This window comes from Protopterus annectens, chromosome 12.part0 (assembly GCF_019279795.1).
Source record: "Protopterus annectens isolate FY-2018-M chromosome 12.part0, PAN1.0, whole genome shotgun sequence".
Classification (NCBI taxonomy): Eukaryota; Metazoa; Chordata; order Ceratodontiformes; family Protopteridae; genus Protopterus; species Protopterus annectens.
The window spans coordinates 139,505,144-139,527,021 of NC_056746.1; the positions used below are offsets into that span (position 1 = coordinate 139,505,144).

Below are 21,878 nucleotides of genomic sequence, written 5' to 3' on the forward strand. Positions count from 1 at the left end.
CCAGCAAGGTGGATGACTAAAAATAGAGTAATTCATGCCACATTCTATCTGTCCATAAAAGTAACAGTGCGACTTAAAAATAACGCTGATAGTACATTGACTAACTCTACAGAGAAAATTACAGAACTAAATTATGGACATTGCTCGCCTTTAATGCCTGTCTCATTACCTCTCTCTCTCTCTATTAGGTACCTTAGAATCTGCACAAAAGTGTTCATATATATAGATATATATATATATATATATATATATATATATATATATATATATATATATATATCTACACACACACACACACACACACACACACACACACACACACACACTCTCTCTCTCTCTCTATTAGGTACCTTAGAATCTGCACAAAAGCGTTCATATGTTCTGCCTTTAAATCCATGGCTTTGCGTTCAGTAATGTCTCCCCGCTCCCAGTACAGAAATCTTGCGTTTAATGTCTCCAAGTAATGTCAGTTTCAAACAGACCCTCCCAGTATAGAAATTCTGCGTTTGGTAATGACTCCAAATAATGGCAGTTTCAAACAGATGCACGGCTTAATTCCGGCAGGCTGACGGAGCTGACATCACTGTGCACGTGAAGATGTCAGCTCCAAAAGTGCGAAATCTAAACAAATAGATTTAAAACATCGAAAATGAATAGGTGTCACTCGGGAATCGTGGCACCCCATTATTGGGACCCCAAAACTTGGTAAAAAACAAGTAATTCGCAATGGTTGGGAGGTCTGGTACTTAGGGTATTGTTGATTTGCTAGTGTGAGGGGACATTGTTAGTGCCGAAGAAAATGTTGATGCATTTCTTTGCATTCAGTTTGAGACCATAACTAATACACCAGTCATTGGTCTGAGACTCCCTGGAATATTCTGACATAATTTGGGGATTCAATAATTGCACCTAGTTTGAAGTTGTCTGTAAACTTGATCAGCCACAACCCCTTAGTTTTGACATGAACTTCTGAGAAGTATATACCAAACAGCAGGGGTCCAGCACGGACTCATGTGGCACCCCACTGCTGACAGGTCTGCTGGTTGATGTGGAGTCACCCACTTTGATAGTTCGTGTCCAGTTTGTGAGCCAGTTGGCAGCCTATCTTACAACAAAGGGGTTTACATTCAGTTTGCTAAGTTTATTGGTAATGCCTGAATGCGGAATTGTGTTGAAAGCCTTTGCCATATTGATGTATGCTGTGTGCACAGATTTGCCCTCATCAATGGCCTTGGTCACACTTTCAAGGAACTCCACCAGATTTAACAGACAGCATCTGACCTTCACTAAGCCAAACTAGGTAGGATCCAGGGTTTGGAGGTCATCTATGTCTTTATTTATGAGGTCCATAATGACATGTTCTATGACCTTAAAGATGAGGCTGGTCAGGCTTATGGGTCTGTAATTCCCTGGGTCTGTTGCTAGGCCACCTTTGTGGAGGGGAATAACTGTTGGTGTTCTCCATTCTGCAGGAACAAAGCCTGTGGTTAAGCGATGATTGTAAAGAGTACTTAGTGGTGATGCTAGTTTATGTTTTAGCCTGTTTAGATGACAACCTGGGATGTCATCTGGTCCCGTAGAGGCTGTGTTTTTGCCTTGGACAAGACTTTGAGTACCAGATTTTCAGATATGTAGGGTGAGAGGGGAGTTTGGGGGAAGGTTTGTTGTAAGTTAGGAGGGGACAAGGGAGTGAAATTTTTGCCAAACCTATCCGCTAGCAGGTTTGCTATCTCTGTGGGGTCAGTGTATGTGAAACCATTGGCTACTAGTTCTGCACATGCTTGGGTCCTACCCCTTAAGTTACATATATAGCTGTAAAAGACCTTATGGTTAACTTTGGCTGTACCTGTTAAGTTTCTCTCAAAGGAGCCCTTGGAGGACTTGATAAATTGTCTTATTTGCCTGTTGAGGCTAAGGAGGGTGCTTTTTCATTGTTGGGGTCTTGCCTTTGATTTCTTGGACAGCAACTTTTTGCATTTATTGTAAAGTTTGTTGATGCTGGATGTCCACCATGGCAGCTTATTTTTACTTGGGGCTGTGGCTTTGATTCATTCTGGTACAGCCGAGTTTATACACTTATGCAAGTGACTGTACATGGCTTTAGTGTAAGCTTCGGTGTAGTTACCACTTCCAGCTTGGGGTGGGGCTTGGAATGTATTTATACCTTCACCTAGGAGGGTATAGTTTGCTTTTGTGAAGTCTTTTAGTCTGATTTCACACTTTGTGAGTTCTGGTGTTAGTGCCAGCTCGAAGGTGGCTGATTTGTGGTCAGTTTTAACTAATGAGGGTCTGACAGTTGTGGCACTGCATCTGTTTGACATGTTGGTGAAGGCCAATTCTAGAATGCTTGCTCCTCTTTTTGGGATATGGACAATTTGTTCCAGGGCATTTGAATTAACAAATTCAAGGAACTTTTGCACTAGCGAGTTAGGGCTAGCGTAGGTTTCCCAGTTGATGATGGGATAAATGAAATTCCCCATAACCAATGTGTTCGGGGAAAACTGGATTGTCTCCGGTTTGGTCATTATATGGCTTCTTCCACAGCAACATGCAGGAATGCAATACTCTGCATTACTTCAGATCTAACACCTGCTGCACTTACAGTGAAAAATAAATCAAATATCTTGATCCAAAGCTTCCTGTGCTCTGTCAGGTTTCCTTCTTGCAGAGCAGTTATTGCACATGAATACAGCTGACACACATTTCCAACAAATATTATACAGTTGTAGCTCGAAACACAAACTCAGCAGCAAATGTATTTTTTTACTTCTCCTGATACACTACTCACGTCTTGCAAATATTTCCTATTCTGATACTATATCATGTTAAAAGACTTAATACAAATAATACAAAATGCACACAAATGAAAGATGTGGTTGAACCTTTATGAGATCTAAGCTAAAAATTTGATTCTTTGCACATTAGCATTTACAGATCTATGGTCCATATTCTACAAAGTCAGCTGGCCATTATGGGTTTAATTTTAACATTTGATGAAGCATAAAAACTGTGAACTAGAATGGTAATAGTAAAGTAAAATGCATTAGGCTAGTATAGTCTTTAACCCCCTCTCCGAAGTGTATGCTACATGTTTTTTCCAGTAACTGTTCTTGTCAAAGGGTATAAAGGAAAATTTATCATAGGTTTAGCAGATTCTATCCAAGGCTGATGGCTGTTACTGTTATGTTTTTCCCTGAAAGCAGCTCTGGATGATTCAGTAGACAAATAACAAAAAGAAAGAAAACCCCTATGATCCCAAGAGTTCTGATCATCCAGAAGAAAATCTTTAAAATAGTTTCCTAAAACTTATTGACTCCATAAAGTTCAAGAATTATAACCACAGCAGAAAAGTACATGCAAACAGTTATTTCCAAGCAAATAATCTTTGTGCTGCTTTAGGAGTAAAAAAATGGGGAGCTCAGCAACATCACTGCATATCTTTGGTTGATATTATCCCAAGATCAGCTCAATTTCACTAGACGTCACAAACTGTCATGTTCAACAGAACTACATCAGCAGCAATCTGAAGAAAAATGAAGACATTGTTTTAAGACATCTGTATAAAAAAAGAAACCTCCAGACGCTGGACCCAACCCAGTTTGGTTTCGTTAAGGGCAGGTCATCCCTACTCAACCTAGTGGACTTCTTTGAGAAGGTCACCAAAGCAATGTATTTGGGCAAAATGGTTCACACTACCTACCTTGACCTGGCCAAGGCATTTGACACAACACCCCACTTAGGTATTGTTGATCAAACTCAACAGGTTAGGTATAAACCCTTATGTCACCCAGTGGATAGTCATCTGGCTCACAGACAGGACCCAGTAAATTAGAACTGGGGAGCACATCAATACAAACAAGCCAGTCATAAGCAGAGTCTCTCAGGGATCAGTCCTAGGATCACTCCTTTTTGGCATTTACTTCTCTGAATTCAAGGTCAGTGTCAAGGGCTGCTGGCTGACAATTTGCAAATGACTGCAAATTAGAAGCAGTTACTGAAAACCCCACCGACAAATGTTCTCCAGGAAGGACTGCAACAGACAAATAGCTTATGTTAGAGCTAAACAAGGGTATGGCATCTAGGTCCAAGGAGGTCAATGTTCCACTGTATTCGGCATACATTAGACCTATCATTGAGTACAGTGCTCCCTCTGGTATGTGCTTAACCAGGCACATCCAACAATTGGAACATCCACAGAGGTTCCTCACTAAAAGAATACAGGGTATAAGTAACATGTCCTTTGCAGACCACCCAAAGGCCCTATCCCTGTATTCTGTCTCCTACAGGCTGTTGAAGGGATATATATGCCTTGCATGCAAGGCATTGTCAAACCCCACCATGATGAACCTCCTGCACATTCTCAAAACAAACACCAGAATTACCCATTCTAAAGACTTAAACCTTGCCTATGATATAAATAGGACTTCCTGGAGAGACAGGTATGTGTCCCAGAGAGTACCATCTATGTGAAGCAGAGTGCCTTCCTAATCCAACTGAAGGGTAACTTGGACAACTGGATGGGGAACAGGAAATTCATCCTTAGTTAGGCACCTATGTCTCTAATGGACAAAGGGAGCCTGTAAAGGTTTCATCTCCCAGGTCCCTGCATGGGAATGTTTCATCTCCCAAGTTTCTGGATGATATTTGTATTTTTTGGAAGACACCAAAGGAAGAAATTGGTAATTTTATTGATTTTTTTGAGTAAAAGTACAGTTTTTTTTAGAGTTTACCCACAAAATAGAGAATGAAAAATGTAATTATTTGGATGTAGAGATATATAAGAAGGACAATAAGTTCCATTCAAAAGTATATAGGAAAAGTTCCTATTGAAACTCCTACTTGCACTATAATAGTGCACACCCCATACATCAGAAAAGAAACTTGGTTAGGGGCCAATACATTAGATCATCCAGAATGACATCAAATAACGAAGATTTCATGGAGGTACAGAATAAAAAAGAAACAAATGCACTCTATAAACATCAATTAGAATGCTTGGACGCACAGCGTTTATTTTTTGTACTAGAGAAGGTGAGGAAGGATGAAAGGGGTGGCTTATGGGAAGAAACAATTGAATATAGAGAGCTCTGGTGGCAAGTAACTTTGCAAGCTAAGAAGTGGCCAGGGCTAAATGATTGTATTTCGATAGCCCCCCCCCCCTTGTTAAACTAAGAGCTGCTAAATTATAAAGCCCTTGAACATGAATTTTTGTTTTGCTGTTCTATTTTAACTATGTATTTATTCAATATCTTCATTTGCTTTATTGAATTTTTTAACAGAAGAATGAGTTTTTTTATTAAATAGTTGTAAGGTATTAATCAATCTTATTTTACTCAGATGTATTTATTTATTGTATTTCTTACCTGTATTGGAAATAATTCTCCATACTTGTCTTGGTTTCTTTTATAAGGTTTTAAATAGGTGATAACTGTGAATGTTTTAGAATGCTCTTTCAAATTATGTACTATATTTACCACAAGACGGTACTAATAATTGTTTGTGTCTATAGGCTTTTCCCGGTTAGGGGTCACCACAGCGGAACTCCGGTCCGCTAATGATTGGCAGTTGATTTTTACGTACCGGCTTGCCAGGCCTGATGCATACCCTTCAACGAAGGTACACCCATTCACACATGTCTCCACACAGAAGACGCTCTAGCTGAGAATCGAACCGGAAAGCGTCTTACTGTGAGGCGACAATGCTACTGCAGCACCACCACCCATGTTTATTAATATCTTGATTTACTAACTTATATTAATATTATTTTCTACAACTTTACAACACCAGTAGTCCAAATGAATTGATAACTTTGTTCACGTTTAACATTCATTGGAAGATTTAATAATTTTTACACACTTTTATACACTATTGTTTTTAAACACATTCATTTTGTTTTTAATGTTTTTTTTTTTTATTTTAGTCACCTTAACTGATGGGTTTTGATTGGACTTTTTTTAACTGGAAAGTGTTTAAATACTTGTAGTATGCTAACCAGCCCACATCTGAAGAAGTTTTAAAACTAAAACGTACTTTTGTTGTTGAGCGTTAATGTGCGTACGTGCTGATCTGTGAAGTGAATACTTGTAATAAAAAACTGGAAAATACAGCTGTCCTTCAGCTTTATTGTGGACCCTCTAAGGTTCTGTTTTTATTTTTTCCATGCTTACAATTATCAAGGGTAACAGAACTTGTCAGTCATTTGGGATGTATGTCTAGGCTAAAAAGGCCCGTGTGGATATTAGGCTTGTACTATGAACCTATGAACATCCCCTATTAAGATCTAGTAGGCTGTACAAAATACTTTGAACTTGATAGATGGGTTATTGGCGATGACATGACTTTCCATCAGTAAACGTATACTCCTTATAATTCGTATCTTAAAGGTTAAAGATCTTAAAATGCATTCAAACTGCGAGTGATTCACAGTATCAGAATTAAATACTAAACAGTATCTGTAAAATTTGGATACAAACCCTTTTTAAGTAAGAAAAGAAACAGGAAATAACATTCAGTTAAGCATGTTTTTTGAAGATCTTATGAATGATATTTGCACATTTCTAGTGACAACAAAGTAGTTAATTAAAGAGCAAAATAAAATAGGCCATTCTGTATTATCCCATGTCAAAGCATCACAGGACCTAGTTTGATACCTCTGTAGAAATGTTATGAAGCTGATTCAGTAGTCTTTGGAGCAAGCCACTTAAAGTTTAGCTGAACCCTGAGCCAGCACTCGGCTAACTTCATGCCATCTTACACTATTTACTATACGTACGTCGCTGGCTGCACAACAAATCTTCTATGAAAATCTACATATTTGTTTTACCATGGAGGGGTCCTCATTGCAGCGGAACTCCGGTCCGCTAATGATTGGCAGTTGATTTTTACGTACCGGCTTGCCAGGCCTGACGCACACCCTTCAACGAAGGTACGCCCATTCACACATGTCTCCACACAGAAGACGCTCTAGCTGAGAATCGAACTGGAAAGCGTCTTACTGTGAGGTGACAACGCTACTGCAGCACCACCACCCATGTTTATTAATATCTTGATTTACTAACTTATATTAATATTATTTTCTACAACTTTACAACACCAGTAGTCCAAATGAATTGATAACTTTGTTCACATTTAACATTCATTGGAAGGTTTAATAATTTTTACACACTTTTATACACTATTGTTTTTAAACACATTCATTTTGTTTTTAATGTTTTTTTTTTAATTTTAGTCACCTTAACTGATGGGTTTTGATTGGACTTTTTTTAATTGGAAAGTGTTTAAATACTTGTAGTATGCTAACCAGCCCACATCTGAAGAAGTTTTAAAACTAAAACGTACTTTTGTTGTTGAGCGTTAATGTGCGTACGTGCTGATCTGTGAAGTGAATACTTGTAATAAAAAACTGGAAAATACAGCTGTCCTTCAGCTTTATTGTGGACCCTCTAAGGTTCTGTTTTTATTTTTTCCATGCTTACAATTATCAAGGGTAACAGAACTTGTCAGTCATTTGGGATGTATGTCTAGGCTAAAAAGGCCCGTGTGGATATTAGGCTTGTACTATGAACCTATGAACATCCCCTATTAAGATCTAGTAAGCTGTACAAAATACTTTGAACTTGATAGATGGGTTATTGGCGATAACATGACTTTCCATCAGTAAATGTATACTCCTTATAATTCGTTTCTTAAAGGTTAAAGATCTTAAAATGCATTCAAACTGCAAGTGATTCACAGTATCAGAATTAAATACTAAACAGTATCTGTAAAATTTGGATACAAACCCTTTTTAAGTAAGAAAAGAAACAGGAAATAACATTCAGTTAAGCATGTTTTTTGAAGATCTTATGAATGATATTTGCACATTTCTAGTGACAACAAAGTAGTTAATTAAAGAGCAAAATAAAATAGGCCATTCTGTATTATCCCATGTCAAAGCATCACAGGACCTAGTTTGATACCTCTGTAGAAATGTTATGAAACTGATTCAGTAGTCTTTGGAGCAAGCCACTTAAAGTTTAGCTGAACCCTGAGCCAGCACTCGGCTAACTTCATGCCATCTTACACTATTTACTATACGTACGTCGCTGGCTGCACAACAAATCTTCTATGAAAATCTACATATTTGTTTTACCATGGAGGGGTCCTCATTCTACATTCAGTCAGCACACCACATTCTCAGACATCTCCTCCGCTGAGAAAAATGTTACCTACTTGTCAGTGAGGTATATAAAAGTATCTGAAGTATCCTCAACAGTTAACACACAAGCAACTCTTTTTTTCAATAAAATGAAAAATTACGTCTTTACTTCATTGATGCTAGGTACAGAGTTTGAGTCTGACCTCTGGTTATTGGCTAGGCTTGTAATAGTCTGAGACTATCTAGTATTTACCTATGGACCTATGAGCCAAAAAAGCTATAAACCTGCAAATAAACAGTTTAGAGTCAGCACTACATATTTAGACTACAGCTTCTGCCTACTTCATGCCATAAAGAAAGGATGTATTTGAAAACAAGCAAGTAAAAACTGAAGTCTGTTACATGCAGGATACCTACTCAACAGTAGCAGTGTGCCTGTTGAAAAAAGAAATGGTGAAATGCCGCCCTGAATTAAACATTTTCTCCAACCTTAACAAAGGCATATTTGAGACTAGTTTTGTGTGTCCTGTGCATTTCAGCCCACACTTACAAAAACTTAAGTGATATATAAAGCCATACATGGAAAACATGAGACATAATATGTTATATATTAAATTACGATAGTTCCTGCTTTACACTTCTGAGTTCTGAATGACTGGAAGGATATCTCATATGTCATGAAACTTTGAGGAACAGTACATCAAAAAAATCAAAAACGTTTAGTGGAAGGTTCCAAAGTTACTGAATACAAATCCATGGTAATTATAATTTGTAAAACCAGTCTTAGCTACATTGGTGTGAAGATTTTATTGTTTTATCTGAAGAAGTTTTGCATTTATTAAAACGAAAGCATTAAAATCAAACATTTTTCTTTTTGGTTTGTAAACTTTGTTTTGAGCCTGTGAAGATATTTGTACAACAGGTACTAGAATGCAATATACTAACAGAAAGCTGGGTCATTAGTGAATGGCCTTCAAGTAATATTTCATACTCACAACTTGATGCCACAATCCTATCAACACTTTCTGCCGTAAGTTCTTCTCCTGATAAGAATTTTGACAAGCGCTTTAAAGCAACAGAGGCCTAGAAAGGAAAACAGAATCCAGTACATGTCATTAAAAGAAGTGAAACTTTTAAAATATTCATGTGCACTTAAAACAGCCATTTCAACCTTTCATTAGTATTTCCTTACCTGAGATGCTGAAGAAATTGATTGTGGAAGGTAACGTAAAGGAATTCTCATAACATTGAGCAACGATATGGAAACAAAAGCTTTTTCAGCGTCCAGGACATTTGTTTCATCTGACAGCACGTACACAGCAAAGATTGCAAGGGATATCTAGTAAAAGATGAAAATAATCAGAGAGTATAAAAAGACCAGGTTTCTTACCTACAAAGTGATACAATAGGCATGACAGAACATTACTGCCATGCAAGGTTCTGTTAATATTCTATCCATTGGAGATACTGCCATGCAAGGTTCTGTTAATATTCTATCCATTGAAGATACAACTGCTCTTTTCAAGGGCACAAGAACAAGACGTTTTTCTTCACAACATTTAAAAGTCCCTCTTTTGCACTTAAGTCTTGTTTTGCACACAGTCCATTGTTTATACTAACACGATGAGATAAACTTGATAACCACTATTCTGTTTTAATTGTGTAGAAAACTAGCTGTTAAGTCTCAACTCCACTTGGAGAGAGAAATGTATAAAGTCATGAGAAATTTCATACCACTTTAATTTCTAGAACTTTCAAATTCAAAACCAAGGATCACAAAGTGGTCAGTACTTTACATAAAAATCCATTATACAAAAGTTTCCTCACAGTACTATGCAAAACTGCATTTCATCAGAACAACAAATACCTTATTAATTGATTTCTGTAAAGTTGTATGTGACTATCAAACTGCCAACTAAACTAAAAAATATTCTACAGAACTTTTATAAATCTAACACAAAAAAGATTCCCAACAAGTTCATACATGTGCAGTACGCTCACAATAACAGCTTAGAGTGAATATTATGCTTTTTACTTTAGAAAATTTCTCGCAGTTAAGGATCAATTCAAATAACTTTCAAGATAAAGATAACTCATTTCTATGGTGTAGGAAACAGACTCAAAAGAAAAAAAATGGTTTATTTATTTACCCCAAGGGAAAGATGCAACACTTTTTAGTCGAGTTTATTTTTTACCCCAAGGGAAAGATGCAACTCTTTTTGAGTCTGTCAATAGTCTACAAAAAGTGTGATATGTAGATACAAAAATAAGTATAGCACAAACCTTATTTCGAAATAAGGCAGAAAAAGCAAATATCAAACAACCTGCAATGCATATGAAGTTAAAATGGCATAGTAGAGTGCAGGGCTGCTGTTCAGTGAAAAGGAGCCCTCGGCAGACAGCTCCATAGCACTCCCTACACTATCCACTCTTCCACTGTTCCCTATGTGCATCCCCCACAGTTCCCCCCATTTTCCACTAATCCTGGCCTCCTGACAGCATCCAGATTTTTTTTCTTATTTGTCTCAGATTTTGTCATACTCTTCAGATTTTTCCAGTATCCCTACAACACTCCTTCACCAGCCAGCACTGTACTGTAATAACTGTGGAAGAAGTAAATGAGCCAAGCTGAGGGTCTGAGGACTGCTAAGCCCCTAGAGTGTTTCTAGATGATTTGAGGTGTAATTTAATTTTTCCCCACACTTTTGATCAAATCATGATTCAGGAAAAGAAATTCAGTACTGCCCTTGAGCTTTGCATTTTCCTGCAGCCTTTTAACACATCTTAACTGTCCAATGCTGCACACTGTCTGCAGCAAACCTCTGGGCACACCTCTGAGTTTTAATTGTGAGGAATGTTAAATACTGACCACACTGTCCCCCCCCCCCACCTGCCACACACACACACACACACACACACACACACACACACCTTTACTTCAGCTCTCTGATTTTTTTTTCTTCTTTTTTTTTTTTGTTTTTTAGCTCTTGTTTTTAGTGCTAAATAGCTTTTAGTGAAGGGAGTTTTGTGACACCTTGTTCCTGGCTGGAAACAGACTAGGACTTAATTACTAGTTCTATATTTCAGTTTATTTGAACTTTATTAATACACTTTCTGTTTCTTATTTTAGTTTAGATTGCAAAAAAAGAAATTACTTGTAGGCTAGGCTCATTACTAAGAATGAGATTGCCGGTTATGATTTATGATCACTTGGGGTTTTTATGTACATATTAGTTTTCCATGGGTTAAAGCTGCTACTGAAACATTGATCTGATGAAGTCCAGTTGGTGGACGAAAGCTCTTATAATTAAAAGCTGAGTTATTCCAGTGAATAAACCTGTTTGAGTTTTTCTTCAGTACCTTCATAAACGAGGAAGACATCTGAAGTTTTGGACTGTTTATTACTATTGCTTAATAATGTAACGTTCAAGTGTTTTTATTTTTCATAAATAGCAAGGAAGTTATGTCAGTCCTCTACCTTAACACCAGAGACAGTAATCTCCTCAGATCTCTGTTGAGGTTTCAGCCTCCCACATAAAAGACAACAGCCTTCTGTGCACACTTCTGAACAGAATTGTTTTTAAACTAGGTGTGATTCAGGGAAGAAGCATCACTAAGCGTATGTCAAAGTCGACTTACATAGCCTGAAATGTGGGGGCTGCCAGGCCCCCAAACGTTCTGAGGATCTGAATGCTCTGAGATAAATTGTATCCCTTATTTTTGAAAGGTTATGATTTGTTAATCAAGTTTTACTGCTACCCATAAGAGTTATGTATGTTCCCACCAATATTATGTGTGTGCCTACAGATACAAATCAGTGATATTTTCTCACACACACACACACACACACACACACACACACACACACACACACACACACACACACACACACACAGAGTCACTGTTCCTAACAAGCTAGGTCTATCATAAGATGCACAAATGTACATGAGTGCACAAAAATACACACTGTACACTTTCCAATGGGTAAATCTCAAGAAAACTGGTTCACCTACAACATGACTCTGTAGTGTGTGAGGAAACCAGAGCACACAGATAAACCCATACAAAAACAAGGAGGGCAAATAGAATTCACACAGAAGGAACCACAGCTAAGAATTCCACCAAAACCAAATGCTGTGAGATGTCAGTGGTACTTACAGAGTCCCTGTGCCAGTGATCAGTTGCTTTTATATTTATCCTGCCCAAACCACCAAACATACTAACAATGAATGTTTGTGCTGGAAAATGAGCAAAACTGCTTCCAACGTGGTACATTTGAACACAATACAACCTCCACACACACCTGCACATACATACAAGCATAAATCATAACCATACTACTTTTACACTAACTTCAGCAAATGCAATACAGTATGTGACACTACTCCTGCCATGCCTGATTAATGGCTGTTTAACAATGATCCGATCACAGCAGCAAGTCACTTTTTTCCAATGACATCCACAGATATCCATCAATTGCAACCACTTTATTGATAGTGTAAACCTCAGATGTCCAATTGTGCTTAAAAATAATGCCCACAATAATGTACTGCAAGTTTGTCTCACACAAACACACTGTAATTATAGTAAAGTATTCCATCTTACTACAGCCAAAAGTACTACAGTCCTGCAATACCAATTTAGTTGCCAGATTAGTGACTGTTTAAACTGTGCAAACAAGAGATTCAGTTACTTTCACCCACAAACAGCCTTCACCCCATCCAGCAGTTACAGACAATAACGGTGCAAACTTCAGATATCTAATTGTGATACAAAATAATTGTCACATAATGCATTTCAAATTTGTTCCATACAAACATTAGCAACACAGTAAGGTATTGTAAGATGCTTCACACAAATTATATTAGGCCTAGAAAGCCAGAATAATGAGCAAACAGCAGTATTTTTTACAACAGACAGTCTCAGCAATTACAACTACTTGCGTTTACATTCAGATTCAGTTCTTATTAAAAATAAAGAAAAATAACATCCAAATATAGCACTACAAAGCCAGCAACTGCCCATATAAAGCATCTTATCTCACGCTATCACCAGCTGATCTTTTCCATAGGAGACACACTAACACTGAATACTTATGGGTAGCACCACAGATTGTGGGCAGCCTTGGAGAGGGGCACCACAGGCCATTCATTTATATATTTAAAAAAAAAACTGGACCCTATAGTTGTGCCAGTGGGGAGTCTTATTGGGGATCTGGAGAGAAAGGGAGAAAACAGCCCCAGACTGACTGTAACCTATGTGTGCTCTTAAGGGAAATTGTATTTTACTGCGTGTGTTGTAATCTGCCCTTATATGAATGCCCCTCACTGGTGTTAGTGGTGAGGACTGAGGCTCCTTGATTGCTGGGCCAGTGCATGTGCATCACATATTAATTGTTTGGCCGTGGTGGGATATCCACACCACATATTAATTGGTTGGCACATACTAACTGGCTTGTAGTGGTGTGGGTAGTGAATTCCTGTAGCTTGTGTACAGTGATCACTGAAGGTGTTTTTGTACTCTAAATCAGCCACACAGTGAATATTCAGAGTTCAGATCACAATTGTTTTATTTGTTTTGTTAGCTTAGTTAGTCAGGGAGAGCAGGCAAGCATGTCAGCAGAGGAATATGGCAAGCTGTCTAGGAGCCAGTTGGCTGAGATGTGTCAGGCTGAGGGACTGGTGCATGGAAACCTGACTAAGGCAGACATGACTGCAGCTGGTGACAGCTGCATCAGAACACAGTAATCAGGACGATGATCAGACTGCCCGTGGAGATGTATAACACTCAGAGAATGGACAGCTCAACCTTTCTGCAGTGGACTTAAAAATCCATCTGGAGCTAAAGAGACTTGAGTTGGAGATCAGGCATTTGGAAACAGAAGCAGCAGAGAGACTGAGACGTCTACAGGCTGAGAAGAACAAGAAACTGCTTTGCCTGGAAGCTGATTAAAAGCAGTGGCAGAGGCAGTATGAAAAGGAGATGCTGACTCTTCACCAGAGTCATGGAGGTAATGGTGAAGGGAGTAACTGGACCCCAGAAACACAAAAGGTCAGTAAATTTCTTCTGCAGTTTAAAGAGGGGAATCATTTTGATAATTTCATTCATATGTTGGAGAGGGGATGTAAACAGTATGGTGTTGACCAAAGGCTCTGGGTACGGTTCCTGACCCCCTTACTCCATGGTACAGCTGTAACTATGTTGTCACAAATGTCTGATGTAGACTGTTTAAATTATACAGCTGTTAAGAATTGTTTGTTAGATTTTTTTTAAGCTAACACCTGAAACATATAGGAAAAAGTTTTGTGAGCATAGATGCAAGGCAGATGAAAGTGTGTGTGAATATGTTGCTGAACTGAGCACTTATTTCCATAGGTGGGTGAGTGGATGTCAGGTCACGACTTTTGAAGGGCTGGCAGACCTTTTGGTGAGGGAACAAGCCCTTAGCACTTTGCCTGAGGACATGAGAATCTGGTTAGCTGATAGACAATGTGCTACTTCAGATGACTTGGGGAAGAAGTGAGACCTATACCTAGTAAGCAGGGCATCCCTGCACAGGAAAGGGACCCCCAGTACTGCTCATAGGTCTAAAGGAACCCATGGTGGGCAGCCCAGACTGCCCCAACAGAATCTGCCAGTAGCAGGGGAAGCCACTAGTCCAAGTACATGTCCAGGACCTAGGGTTAAATGTACTGAATGCAACCGGTGGGGCCATGTGGCATACAGATGTCCACAGTGGCAAGGTGGGGAACAAAAGGTGAGGGTGCCAGTAAGTGGGAAAGACAAACTGCCAATAGTAGGTTGTCTTGGGACAACAAGGGTACCAAACTACCACAAGAGGTTATATCCTATTGTAGTGAATGGCAAAGAATCCATTGCTAAGAGAGAAACAGCGTCTGACATAACCATGGTTACAGAGGAGCACTACTTGCCCAGGCAGTCTACTCCAGTCAGAGCTTTAGGAGGGACCCCATTTCAAATACCTTTGGCTAGGGTTCACCTTGACTGGGAGGGTGGAAAAAGAAACCAGCAAGTAAGTATGTTTAAGGATATCCCTGCAGATGTCCAGATAGGGAATGATTTTGATAATGCAGTACCATTTGCTCATGCAGTTAAATGCAGTCAGGCTTGGAGACAAGCATGTGGGTCTGGTAGCCTGGGGGAAAACAAGTCAGACCATATACTTGCAGCCAGGACTGGTGAGGTGGTTACTTCCAGGAGTGAGCTACTCTGTAGCAGTGAGACTGGAGGTGAGCCACAGCTGCTTCTGGGTACTGATGTTCCCTTTGACAGAGTGACTGCAAAGGTAGAGGTGAGTAGTACTACCCAGGCTGACAGTGAGGCACCTCTGTCAGAGGATGCCAGACTTCCTGTGGTAGGGGAGCTGGGAAGGGTTACAAAGAGAGAGTTGAGACAGGCTCAGCTCTCAGATGCTACATTGCAAGGCCTGAGGCAGGTAGCTAGTGAAGCACCTGATTCTCAAGGGAAGAGGGAATCTGTATGCTGGGACAAAGGGTTACTCTAGTAGGCCCCTGAGGGAGGGCTAGAATGTGAGAGAGTAGAGCAGTTGGCAGTAGCTAGACCCTACAGTCTGGCACTTCTAGCCACAGCCCATGATATTCCCTTTGCAGGTCATATGGGCATAAAGTATACAAAGACACGTATTATGCAGAACTTTTATTGGCCTGGGATGTCCAGAGATGTAACAGGGTACTGCAGGACCTGTGAGTAGTGCCAAAAGGTAGGTAAAGCATGAGACAAGGTGAAAGCTCCTTTGATGCCTTTGCCTGTGATTGAAGAGCCATTTCAGAGAGTAGCTATGGATATTGTGGGGCCTCTGAGTACCCCAGGTTCCACAGGGAAAAAGTATATCCTAGTGGTAGTAGATTATGCTAGAAGATACCCTGAGGGAGTGGCTTTGTCCTCCATTGAGGCAGAAAAGGTGGCAAATGCTTTGTTAGATATTTTCAGCAGGGTAGATTTCCCAAAAGAAATACTGACTGACAGAGGTGCCAATTTCATGTCAGACCTGCTGGCTTGTCAGTGGAAGTACTGCGGGGTGAAGCACTTGAAGACCACCCCCTACTATCCTCAGACTAATGGTCTTGTTGAGAGGTTAAACTCTACAATCAAGTCCATGCTACAGGCATTTGCAGACCAGTTTAAGAGGGAGTGGGACAAATATTTTCCCCATCTGTTGTTTTCTTACAGAGAGGTTCCCCAGGAATCCACAGGGTTTTCACCCTTTGAGTTGCTGTATGGGCATAGGGTGAGGAGACCTCTAGATTTAATATGAGATGAGTCGGAAGGTGAGTATGAATCTCACAAGGAGTCTGTTGTGGCACATGTCTTAAACCTCAGAACAAGGCTTAAGGAACTCACGGGCTTGGCCCAGGAGAACCTGGCAGAAGCCCAACAACAGAAAAAGGTCTGGTATGACAGGAATGATCGAGCTAGAGAGTATGCTGTACGACAACAGGTAATGGTTCTCATTCCTGTCAGACACAACAAACTGCAAGTAGCTTGGGAAGGACCCTACAAGGTGGTAAGAAAGGTAAGTGATATTAACTACATGGTAGAACTGCTAGGCAGGAGGCAGGGGCACAAACTGTACCATGTTAACATGATGAAAACTTACCATGATAGGGAGGCCCTTGTGCTGAGTATTTGCAGTAGATTGCAGGAGGACTCTGAAGGCGATCTGGTGACTGATCTCCTCAGGGAGGTTTGGACTGACACCAGAGTGGAAGGGGCAGCAATGCCCCAGCAGCTATCTCCTACCCAGGTTCAAGAAATCTGAGCAGTGTTACATGAGTTTTGGGGCATGTTCCCTGGGAAACCCAGGTGCACCCACCTGGTGCCGCACCAGGTGGATACAGGACCCCAAAGGTCTATTAGGCAGGCCCCTTATAGGGTGTCTGAGAGAGTCAAACAGACTCTGAGGGAGGAGATACAGGAGATGTTGGAACTAGGGGTAATTCAAGAGTCCAACTGTCCCTGGGCCTCCCCAGTAGTGCTGGTGACAAAGAAGGATGGCAGCACCAGGTACAGGAAATTAAACAGTCACACAGAGTCAGATGCTTACCCCATGCCTAGGACAGATGAGGCCCTAGAGCAGCTGGGTGGGGCTAAGTATCTTACAACCACTGATCTTACCAAGGGTTATTGGCAGGTGCCCTTGACTCCCAGTGCTAGAGAGGAGTCAGCCTTTGTGACTCCTTTTGGCTTGTATGAGTTCACAAAGATGCTCTTTTGGATGAAAAATGCCCCAACAAATTTCCAGAGGCTGGTAGATCATAAGCTAGCAAGAGCAGGAGGGTTTGCCCCTGCTTACCTAGATGATATTGTCATCTACAACCATTCCTGTAAAGAGCACCTTTAACATGTCAGGGAGGTGCTGGGCAGACTACAGAGAACATGGTTGACCATTAAGCTGAGCAAATGTTAGGTAGGTATGGCAGAGGTCTCCTACCTGGTACATAAGAGTGTGGGGAGTGGTAAGATCAGGCCAGAACCTGCCAAAGTAGAAGCCATTCAGGCATGGCCTGCACCTGTTACCAAAAAGCAGATGAGGGCATTCTTAGGGACAGCAGCGTACTACAGAACGTTTGTCTCCAGTTATAGTACCATAGCTGCTCCCCTCACAGACCTGACAAGGAAAAACAGGCCAGATAAGGTAGTGTAGACCCCAGCATGTGAGAAGGCATTCCAGAAGCTTAAAGAAGCTTTGGGAGAATGCCCTGTGTTAGCCAGTCCATATTACAGTAAATAATTTGTTGTGAAGGTGGATGCTTCAGACCATGGGGTGAGGGCTGTACTTAGCCAGATTTCTTCAGAGGGGGAAGAGCACCCAGTGGTTTATCTCAGTCATAGGCTCCAACCCAGGGAGGAATGCTATGCAGCTGTAGAAAAGGAATGTCTAGCCATAGTGTGGGCACTGCAGAAACTTCAGCCTTATCTGTATAGAAGAAAATTCACTGTAGTGACAGATCACAATCCCCTAACATGGTTAAACAGAGCCAGCCAGCAAAATGCCAAGTTGCTAAGATGGAGCCTAGGGTTGCAAACATATGATATGTCAGTGCAGCACCGCAGTGGGAGTAGCAATGCCAATGCAGATGAGCTCTCAAGACACAGAATGAGGTAAGGTATACCCAAATAGCCCTAACCCTCTCAAGCAACATTTCTCAAGGGTCACTTGAAAAAGTAGCTTGAGTTCTCTGGAGGGGAATATGTGAAGGCTACCAGCCTAGCTAGATAGGATTTTGCAGATAATTCTGTCATTTGTAAATATTAATGTAAGCCACATGCTTGTTCTCTTTGTTAAATATTGAAATTCAAAATGTAACCACATTGCACTCTGCTGGAGGAAAGCTGATAAGTCAAGCATTGTATAATTGTTTGATCTCAAAACTCAGAGCCGAGATGTTTGGATGAAGGAATTTGTGCTATTGTTTTGACACCAGAGTTAATTGCTAGAATTTGCAGGTATAATGTCTTTTATTGCTGTAGCTTTCTGACCTGGTATAAAATCAAAAGGGCTGCTAAACTCTGAGTTTCTGTTAGCCTGGGAACCAGAGAAAAAATGATGTAATCTGAAATGAGTCAGTAGTACTGTGCCATCAGTTTAAGGACAGAGAGACTCAGAGCATTTTGAATGAGTTCAAAACATCCAATATCACCAGCATTGTCTTGCTCTATATGTAAGTTTATTTTTAGAACTGTGATTGCTCTTAGAAATAGCTAGGAAATAGGAAGATTAGACTAGTTGTTTTCTGTACTGATGTCAGAACTATTCTACTGTATTATTTTATGCATTTTCCTGTGATCTCTGAACTCTTGACTAGCGCTGTGTAGTAAGAAGTATTGTTTTGTGTTTTTATTATTTATTAAATATTTTTAAACCTTTCAACCATGGCTGTTTTGTGTAGAGATAATTTAAGCTCTAGAGTACATTACATGTATATAGTGACACTGTACAAAGCCACTCCATTAGTCTTGCTGTTCCAGTCACAATTACCAGTTGGATAATAATATTGAACAGTAATAACTGGACACCCTTTGATAAGGGCCTTATTAGTAGCTGATATTAGTAGTTGGTGGCAAGTGGTGCTACAATATAGTCTGGACAAAAGGGGCATAGCTGGAGAACCTGTGCCAGCCTTCCCCAGGAGTGTCTGTGTGTCTGTACATAACTCATATCCCAAAGTGTGTGTGTGTGTGTGTGTGTGTGTGTGTGTGTGTGTGTGTGTGTGTGTGTGTGTGTGTGTGTGTGTGTGTGTGTCATCTACTTGTGCAGGGACACGAAACACTGGGAGGGTGCTGGAGGTTTTAGCTTGATCACTAGGCTGAGATCTGGACCCTATAGCTGCGCCAACGAGGAGTCTTATTGGGGATCTAGAGAGAAAGGGAGAAACCAGCCCAAGACTGACTGTGATCTCTGTGTGCTCTTAAGGGAACTTGTACTTTACTGTGTGTGTATTTATCCTCCCCTATGTGGACGCCCCTCACTGGTGTTAGTGGTGAGGATTGAGGCTCCTTGACTGCTGGGCCACTGTACGGGCATCACACTAGGCTTCAACGTGGCTCAGTAAAGGTGCCCTTTGTCAAGCAAGCACCTGCCTACTGAGAAATCTGACACTTTGATAATGGTAGGCTAGTGGCATGACTCAAGGACAACTTTGTCTAGAGCTACATAGGAAAGATTGCTTAATACTAATTACAATTGATACTATAAAGTGAAGTGTGTGTGTGCTGTAAGTGCATACAGCATCTACGGTAATACCCTAGACCTGATCGTACTGCACTATGTGCAAGAAAGATCTGCTGTATGCAGGGTATGACAACGTAGAATAGTCAGTAGCAGCACTAACTTTTACCTGCCTGTGGCTCAGTGTTACCTATACTGTTTTGTGTACTGTGCATACCTCCACTGGGGACTGATATGGCTTGCACAAAGTCACAAGCTGCTTATCTTTATTGATCCCGCATTTGTGAGCTGAGGTCTGCCGGTGCACCCTACATTTAGCAGCAACTACCCCATGTGCTATCATGGTATTATAGTATAGTATAGTAGAATACTATGGTAATGACCCAAGGGGCCCTTTTAAGCCTAGCCAAGCTTCCAAATAAAATTTAATGGGTTATGATTCCAAGTGTTTGGTGGGGAGAGGGATGTACATTCTTGGGCAGGGGTAGTCAAACATTTACAAGCTTCCTCTGTATCTCTAGTAGAGATACGGGCAGCAGACCAGGAGTACATTTGCTGTTCCCCATCTACTAATCCAAGTTTTGATTGAATAAATGCAGAGAAAAACTCACATGGATGGGAAATCTATTCTGAAGAAGGGGGAGCCTCTGAGGCATATGCATGTGTCTCTCCATCATGTCCTATTTGTGTCACTGATGAGGCTTAGATTTCTAAAGTGGGTGTTTCCAACACTAGTTGTTTTACGGAGGTGCAATGGGTCCATTAGAGCTGATCTTGGGATGCTTTCTAGGCCAGGCAGAGTTAATCTTTCAGCAGCCTGTAGAAGACTGAATGAGTATAAGGACTATGATTTGAGGCAAACTGCACTGAACTTATTTTCTACCCCACATACTCTCTTTTGAGAAATCTCTGTGGACACTCCAATTATTGCATATATATGGTGAGGTGTATACCGAAGGGAGTATTTCTACCCCACATACTCTCTTTTGAGAAATCTCTGTGGACACTCCAATTATTGCATATATATGGTGAGGTGTATACCGAAGGGAGTATTGCTCACAATGACTGGATTTACAAGGGCAGAGTACAAAGGGACAATGACCTGTTTGGATATAAATGCCATACTTCTACTTACAAGTTTTGCAACATGGAATGATTTCCTCACAACATTACACAATTGGTGATAAAATCCCAAATTCCTGTCTACATGTGTTCCCAAGTCCCTGACTTCATGATCTACTCTTAGGGGTGTATTATCAATGTAATAGTTTGCAGAGGTAGCTGACTTACTTAAAGGCACTATGACTCATATTTTGGCATTGGGTTTTAGGTCATGACTCTGGAACCAATTATTAGGTCTCTGTTAAGGCCTTATGGGGGAATATTTGTATACTGGGGGAAACTGGTGACTACTCCCAATTTGTAATTGCCTGCAAACTTGATCATCCAGAGGCCCTTGATATTAGCCTTGACTTCAGAGAAGTAGATGCCAAACAGTAACAACCCCAGCACTGAGCTCTGAGACACCATTCTAGTAACCTGCATTTTTGTGGAGTGGAGGTACACACCCCTAGTCTAACCTTTTGAGTCCTACTGAGAGTCAGTTAGCTATCCAGTAGGTGATGTATGGGTTTATACCTAATTTACTGAGCATGTCAACAGTCCTTGAGTGGGGTATTGTGTCAAATGCCTTGGCCTGGTCGAGGTAAGCAGATTTGCCTTCATCCATCACTTTGATGACCTTCTCAACCAAGTCCAGCAAGCTGAGAATGCAACACCTGCCTTTGATGAACCTGAACTACTTTGTTTTCACAGTTTTTTTAACAATATTTTTTATTTTATTAAGAACAATAAATCAACATTATATTTACAGTCATAACAATAAAGAAACTATATAAAAGGTCCATAACATAATGATATTCACAAGTATAATTAGGAAATCAGCTAAAATTTCTCCAGTAAAGAATGCAACTTTTCCCAAGCAATTAGTTTGTGGGTTGAATTTTTTGTTCTCAGCTTTATATGAGTAAT

General features: G+C 40.3%; 1 protein-coding gene across 1 annotated transcript in view; it reads right to left on the reverse strand.

Annotated features, from left to right (window-relative positions):
- LOC122816399 (multidrug resistance-associated protein 1-like) overlaps positions 1-21,878 on the reverse strand; it is an 827,783-nt gene that overhangs the window by 310,696 nt on the left and 495,209 nt on the right. The window contains exons 13-14 of the mRNA XM_044089157.1: positions 9,330-9,476; positions 9,133-9,220 (exon numbers count right to left, since the gene is read on the reverse strand). Coding sequence (XP_043945092.1) covers positions 9,133-9,220; positions 9,330-9,476 — 235 coding nt within the window. The remainder of the gene's footprint in view (positions 1-9,132; positions 9,221-9,329; positions 9,477-21,878) is intronic.